The sequence below is a fragment of the Vigna radiata genome, chromosome 1, assembly GCF_000741045.1.
Source record: "Vigna radiata var. radiata cultivar VC1973A chromosome 1, Vradiata_ver6, whole genome shotgun sequence".
Taxonomy (NCBI): domain Eukaryota; kingdom Viridiplantae; phylum Streptophyta; class Magnoliopsida; order Fabales; family Fabaceae; genus Vigna; species Vigna radiata.
This window is the reverse complement of record NC_028351.1, coordinates 16,390,919-16,398,630: the sequence shown is the minus strand read 5'-3', so window position 1 is coordinate 16,398,630 and position 7,712 is coordinate 16,390,919. Positions and strand designations below refer to the sequence as shown.

General features: G+C 38.6%; 1 protein-coding gene across 1 annotated transcript; it reads right to left on the bottom strand.

Moving 5' to 3' along the window:
- Nucleotides 1–4,322: 4,322 nt before the first annotated feature.
- On the bottom strand, nt 4,323–6,616 carry LOC106765416 (signal recognition particle 19 kDa protein-like). Its single transcript, XM_014650034.2, has 3 exons — nt 6,363–6,616; nt 6,188–6,287; nt 4,323–4,563 (listed from the first exon to the last, which is right to left on the bottom strand). Exons 1-3 carry the CDS (start codon nt 6,537–6,539, stop codon nt 4,430–4,432), a joined length of 411 nt encoding a protein of 136 aa, XP_014505520.1. The 5' UTR covers nt 6,540–6,616; the 3' UTR covers nt 4,323–4,429.
- Nucleotides 6,617–7,712: the final 1,096 nt, after the last annotated feature.

Sequence of the window (7,712 nt, the reverse complement as noted above, 5' to 3'; positions counted from 1 at the left end):
TATTTAACCCATTTTCTCTGTGCACCCCCAAAATTGATATTTGCAACTCCTCTCTCTTCTTAGCTTAAAATAAAATTGATGTGGCATTTCTCTTTGAGTCCCAAAATATTATCCAAGAATTTCCCTACAATTAATAATGCAAATAATTAGCTCAGAAAATTCAAATTAATTAAAATTAGAATTTCCAGTCAAATTAAGCATAATGGAGCAGGGAGCACGCGGTGATGTGTCTGATGATTTGACGGAAGGGCAGCAGGAGGAGATCAGAGCAGTCCTGCATGCCCACTACAAGGTGTTCCAGGAGAGAGAGGGTTTGCCTCCTGCACGTGATGCCCAACACCGAATACTTCTAAAAGATGGTACCAATCCTATAAATGTAAGACCTTACAGGTACCCTTATTTGATGAAAGAAGAAATTGAGAAACAAGTTGCTGATATGCTACGAGCAGGGGTCATAAGGTCGAGCCAAAGTCTGTTTTCCAGCCCCGTGATTTTAGTAAAAAAGAGAGATGGAAGTTGGAGATTCTATGTGGATTACAGGGCCTTGAACAAGGCAACCGTTCCGGACAAATTTCCCATCCCGGTGATTGAGGAATTATTGGATGAGCTTAAGGGGGCAAGGTTTTTTTCTAGACTGGACCTGAAGGCAGGATATCATCAAATACGCATGGGTGAAGAAGACATTCAAAAGACTGCCTTCCGGACACATCAGGGCCTGTTTGAGTTTTTGGTGATGCCCTTCGGGTTAACGAATGCTCCCGCAACATTCCAGAGTGTTGTGAACCGGTTAATGGCGCCTTATTTAAGGAAGTGGGTGCTTGTTTTATTTGACGATATATTGGTGTACAGCCCATCCTGGACCGAGCACCTCCATCATCTAAAACTGGTATTGCAGCTATTAGAACAGAATAGCTGGGTGGCTAATGAAAAAAAATGTGAGTTTGGGAAGAAGAGAGTTCAATACCTGGGGCATCAGATATCTGAAAAGGGAGTGGAGATGGACCAAGATAAGATTAAGGTCGTGCTGGAGTGGACTGAACCCAGGAATTTGAAGGCGTTGAGGGGATTTTTGGGCTTGACAGGGTACTATAGGAGATTCGTGCAGAAGTATGGAGAGTTGGCAAAACCCCTCACGGAACTGTTAAAAAAGGGGCAATTTGAATGGTCAAAAAGAGCTAGCGCAGCCATGGCTGCTTTGAAGTCTGCAATGACAACTGCACCGTCTTGGCCTTGTCCGACTTCACGCAAGAGTTTCACGTTGAGTGTGATGCTTCCGGGAGTGGAGTAGGGGCGGTATTGATGCAAAATAAAAGGCCTATTGCTTTCTTTAGCAAGGCGCTGTCGGAGGGGTCTCGGAGTAAATCCATTTATGAGAAAGAGTTGATGGCATTAGTCATGACCATCCAACACTGGCGACCCTATCTATTGGGGAGGAGATTTGTGGTTCACACTGATCAACGCAGTCTCAAATACTTGTTAGAATAGAGGATAACAACACACAGCCAACAGAATTGGATAGCCAAGTTGATGGGGTATGACTTTGAAATTGTTTATAAGGTGGGTAGTTCTAACAAAGTTGCAGATGCCTTATCTAGGAAAGGAGACGTTGAGACGGAGGAGGGAGAGATACGAGCCATCTCTAGGCCTTACTGGCATGATTTCCAGGAAGTCTTAAAAGAGGTGGAGGAGGATGACACACTTCGGAAGATAATGGAGGACCTCAAGGGGGGCCCGAACAACCATGAAGCTTACACGTTGGAGAATGACCGCCTTCACTACAAAGGTAGGCTGGTTTTGTCAGCAAAGTCGAGCTGGATTCCCAAGCTCCTAGCCGAGTTTCATGTGACCAGCACTGTGGGCATCTCGGGAGTGTTTCGCACATACCGTAAAGTGGCACAATTTGTATACTGGCAGGGGATGAAGAAAACGATAACCGAGTTTGTGGCGAGCTGTGTAATTTGCCAGCAGCATAAGTACTTAGCTGCATCACCTCAGGGTCTGCTACAACCGCTTCCGATTCCGCAGGCCATCTGGGAGGAGATAAGTCTTGATTTTATTGTGAAGCTACCCAAATCACAAGGATTTGATGCAATCCTGGTAGTCGTTGACAGGTTGAGCAAGTACAACCACTTCATAGCACTTAAACACCCCTATTCTGCCCGAACAGTGGCTGAAGTTTTCGTTCAAGAAATAGTTAGACTGCACGGAATTCCTACGTCTATAGTAAGTGATCGAGATCCTCTCTTTTTAAGCGTGTTCTGGAAGGAGCTTTTCAAGAAGCAGGGGACCCAACTTAACATGAGCACGACATACCATCCTTAAACGGATGGTCAAACCGAGGTGGTAAACAGGATTTTGGAGGGATATTTGAGGTGTTTCTGCTCGGAACAACCTAAGAGTTGGAAAATGATGCTTCCATGGGCCGAATACTGGTATAATACCAGTTATCAAGGTGCAGCCAGGTGTTCTCCCTTCAAAATAGTTTACGGGAAATTCCACCAACCTTGAGTCGCTTTATTCCAGGGGAAACAGCAGTGGAGTCTGTGGCACAAGATTTGTTAACAAGGGATGAGGCTTTAAAACAGCTGAAGGTCCATTTAAAGCAAGCTCAGGAGGCCATGGTTACTCAGGCGAATAAAAAAAGGGAAAGAGGTAGATATTCAAGTGGGAGATTGGGTCTATTTAAAGATTAGACCCCATAGACAAACATCCATGCCCACACGGTTGCATCCTAAGCTCTCTGTTAGGTATTATGGACCTTTTGAGGTTTTACAACAGGTGGGGAAAGTAGCATTTCGTTTACAATTACCTGAGGCGGCAAGAATACACTCAATATTCCACGTTTCCCAGCTCGAGAAGGCAGTAGGTGAGAAGAAGGTTGAAAAGGAACTTCCAACTGAGTTACAAGCGGACAGGCCATTGTTTTGGCCAGTCAAGATATTAGGGAGAAGAACAAGGCAACTGGAATTGGAAGAAATACCTCAGGTGTTGATAGAGTGGCAAGAAGGAGGACAAGAGGGTGCTACATGGGAAGATGTGGCTACTATACAGGAGCAGTATCCGGAATTTAACCTTGAGGACAAGGTTGTTGGAGGAGAGGGGAGTAATGTTAGGGAATTAATTGTATATAGAAGGAAAAGAAACGTTACAGGACCTAACTGCCAGGGCNGTTAGGTATTGAGGGGGTTTGTTCTGTTAGTTTCTGTTAGCAGAGTGTATAAAAGGGGGAGTAGGGAGTTTACTAGGTAGTTTTGGAGTATTATTGTTTTGCGAGAACTCTTGTAGTTCTTTGGAGAGAGGTTAAGCTCTCAGATTGCTTTGTAAACACCATTCTTTTTGTTTCTTGGCAATAAAAGGCTACTGCACAATTTAGAAGAATTGTCCATTGAATGTTTTTCGAGTGTTGTTCATAGGTTCTTGACTACAAGAACCTATCACATCACTTCCTCCATTCGCAATACCTGCCCTCTATCGCATCCTCCTTACTCTAAACCCTTCTTCACTCTCATCAAACAAACTTTCATTTAGTTGCATTAATCAACACGACCAGCACCAAAACACCAGACCTCAATGTCGTTTTGATCCTATTCAATACGGTTTCCAATGGGTCACGTGAACCTCCCTGCCTCAAAACGCGCGAATGGCCCTAGCCAGTGCTAGACCTGGACATCGTCATTACGACGTTCATCGACCTTGTCTTCCTCTTCTTCGTCCCCGTCTTCACTTCCCTAAGGGACTCACTCATTACCTCAGGCTGCCAGACGCTGAACCTCTCTGCTTCTGATCCTGATGCCTCCACGTTTCAACGATCATTGAGGCTAGACAACTGCACATGATCAAGCAAGGATTTACAGCGTGTGATAGCACTGCAACTAACTAGAAGAAATGGGACACCTCTTTTTTCCTTATTCTGAGGAAGAAAACCCTAACTAAATGGGGGCAACTCTTTTTTCCTTATTCTGAGGAAGAAAACCCTACAAAAATTTAGGCTTTGACCCATTTTCACATTAGATGGAAACCTAATTCAACCGTTAGAATAGTTAAAGTTATAATTTTATGTTTTAAACAGAAAACCTATTAATAAAAATTATAATTTTATTTTTTAAACGGATAACGGGTATCTACCAATATAAATAATGTGATACCCGAACCCGACCCGTTAACAAGCGGATATTAGAATATCCGCTACCTGCGGGTACCTCTTACCCGCAAATACTAAATACCCGAAGTAGGTACAAGGTTTTTTTTGCCATCCCTAGTCCCACCCCTCCCAAATGAAGGGCTGTGAAAAAAATTGTCCAATAAGCAAAATAGAGGCCCGATTGTAAGAATGCCTACATTTTTTAACTTGGTTGGGGTAGTTGATCATATCATAGAAAGTACATCTGACAAAACACTCAAAAATGTACAACAACGTTTGAAACATAAACTATCTCCTCTTTTTCCCACCCTTTCCAGATTTTTGGGAAGGTCCAGTAGTTGATGTTGATGCAGTCTCTTGCTTCTTGGTTCTTCCATGATGCCTAGGCACCATCTCTGCAACCCGTAACATTAGTTGCTTTCCTGTAAAACAAGCACGCCCAAAATGAAAACATTAGACTTTTTATAGTCAGTTTCTATCCAATTACAAGAGGATAATTTTCTCATCAATTTGACACGTGGTGTTTACAACCAAAAAAATAAACAACGAAATGGCATTTGTAATGTCAGAGAAATTAAGGCTCAAAAAAGTAACCGTTTCCAAACATGCATTACAAAAAATATCATCGTTATTCATTAACATCATCCAAAAACAGTAAAACCAGAAATGAAGCAGTAATAGCAGTTAACAGAGATTAGCAAAGAAACTGAGAATATGAAATAGACGTAAACCAAAGCGTAGGACTCCTCAACTTAGAGAAGAATTCTTTGCCCAATTACGTAGCAAACTCTTTTCCTGCATTTCTATCACTCATTACCTCCCCACATATTTATTCTGTGATTGCTTTCCACATGTTCCAGCTCACCCACTCAATATTGTCAAACTCAAGGATAGTAGTAGGAGTATCCGATGGTGGACAAAAGATTGTAACTCCACCAGTAAGAGTTGAGCATATGAAAACAAATTATAAATATTAAGATCCCATACATAGCAGAACTATAAGTAGAATGACATGTGATAAAATTACTCATAATAACTAACAAATTCATAGTTATTTTAGGCAAACAAACTATCCAAGGAAATCATTCATATTAAAATCAAAATAGTCATCCTCGTCCTCATCATCTTCATATTCGTTAATGTCATCTCTGCCGCCTACACCATTAAGTAATTGGAGGAACCTCCAAATCACCCATAGGTGCAGCACCACTAACATCTTCTCCAACTTTAGCTAAGATGTCCACATTTGAAGCATCCAAATCTAAATTTGTTCCATTCTCCTCCACAGTCCATTCATGAACAAAAGCAAGATCATCAATGTTATAGACAATTTTTCCTAACATCCTTCTTGTTCAATTCTGAATTAGTCATCACAAACAACACATTATTCATGGTCATTTACAATAAACAATCTATTTTCTCATTACAGACCTATATAAAATTAATTAACATATTATACAAGCCATAGGTACCTGATTATAAAATCAATTTCATAAATTCAAATTACTACACTAGATAAAAAAAGTCAAACTCAATACTCCAATAGAAAAACCTTGGTATTTCTCGATGATCATCAACATATGAATCCCACCATTGAGCTGAAGTTATGGTTTGAAGTGCCCATTGAGTTATTAAACTACCAAAAAATATAGATTTTCTCTTGAAACATGAGGTTATTGGACAATTAACACACATACATACATTTGGAACATGAGGTTATTGGATAATTAATAGACGATTTTCCCGTATCAAATATGATTTTGTGAAGCTAACAGTAATAACCTTTACATCCTAAATGTGATTTTTCTATTCTCAACATATTTAATTGAAACATATTTTACTCTTGGCAGGAAATAGATGCAAATTACCAACATGACTTGGAAGTTTGTCATAAACAATTCTTCAATGCCAACGACTGACCAAAGTATGAGTTTTAGAAATATTAATTCCAAGTATAACTACAGTACATGGATACCACCATAGCCAGATCTGATTCAAAGCAACATACTGACAGAAATTCATATGGGTTGAAAAATTAAATCTTACGGGACGAGATGGAGGGGTTAATGAGTGTCCCATCTTCCGTCTTCAGCAACACCCTCACGCGCCCTCTTTGCATGAAATCGCGAGGGTACGCCTTGTCTATCTGCAATTTTCTATATATTAATAAACTTTGCAGAGATTAAAATAGAGATGAGTAAAATATTCAAAATTAACAAACCTCAATTGCAAAAGGAAGCTTGAGATAGCTACAGCAATCACCGATTTCGGCACAAGTAGGGTTTTCGCAAGCTTTGGCGACCGCGATTCGTCGTCCTTCTGCCATTGTTTTTTTGGAATTGATGTAAACAGGATAAATCACAATCCATTTTTTCATGTTCGGCAACTGGGCATCCATGGTTTGCAGAATCGCCAAATCTAACACTGAACACTGAATATTTTACTTTTGCTTATGATGTATCCTGTTTGAGAAGAAGAAAGACAGAAGGTGACGAAGAGAAACCAGGATATTGTCGGGCCCAATCCTCTAATACCGCGTGGCCCAAAAACCTACGTGTAAAATATTTTGTATTATATTATTTGCACCACATTGTTCCTATTCACACCATCAACTTTTTAAAACCAACCAAGTTTCGTTTCCTAACATTATTTTAACTTTTGTCCTTTTTTTTTTTTATCGTTGATGAATAAAAGGGAAATATATATTTTGTGACTGTTAAGTTATAGAGAACGAAAACACAGTTTTTCTTTTACTAATATATTATATATGCACTATGCAATGAAAAAACATTTCCATTTTCTATTTTGACCAAATGGAAAATAAATATAAGTTTCTATCTTGCATTTCAAAAAATAGTTATTATTTTATTATTACTCATAATTTTGAATAAATTTGTAAGACTGTAGAAATATATTTTGTAAAATTTTTGTATCATAGTTTTTACTTTATAATATTATATGCAGTACTATTGTTTTATGTGTTATTTTTAACTTCATGTTATATTTTTATTTTTTTAATATTTTATTTTGTTATTTAATTTGTTATATATAAGTATTAAATTGTTGTTCTTGTGTTTTTTTAAAATTCTAGAAAATGGTATTTTAGAAGTGATGATAGTTTAAAAATAGTGAGATTTGTTATTGAAATATTAAATGGTTTGGTTATAAATAGTTTTGTTATAAACGTGTTTCATTATTTTAAAATGTACCGTTTTTATAGAAACCATTTTTCTAGAGTTTTTTACTTTCTCTCCAAGTGTTTTTGTTCCTAAGTCATTTGTTTGACGATCAAGAGGTATCTAGATGATCACGATGTCAAAGTGTACAAATCTAGCCAATCAATTTTAAGAATAGAACAAGTAAGTTTCGATTCATTTTTCCTCTCTCGTTCCTAATCTGTTTTTAGAAGAATCTTGTATTGCTACATGTATAATCGTGCTTCTCTTGGTCATTTAGTTCATCTAGAGTTCTAAGGATTCTGTTTGTTTCTAATTTGGTGTCTCGTAGGTTTATCTAGAGATTCCTTGCGTTTCAAACAATCGACAGAACGTTTATTTGAGTTGGACAATTA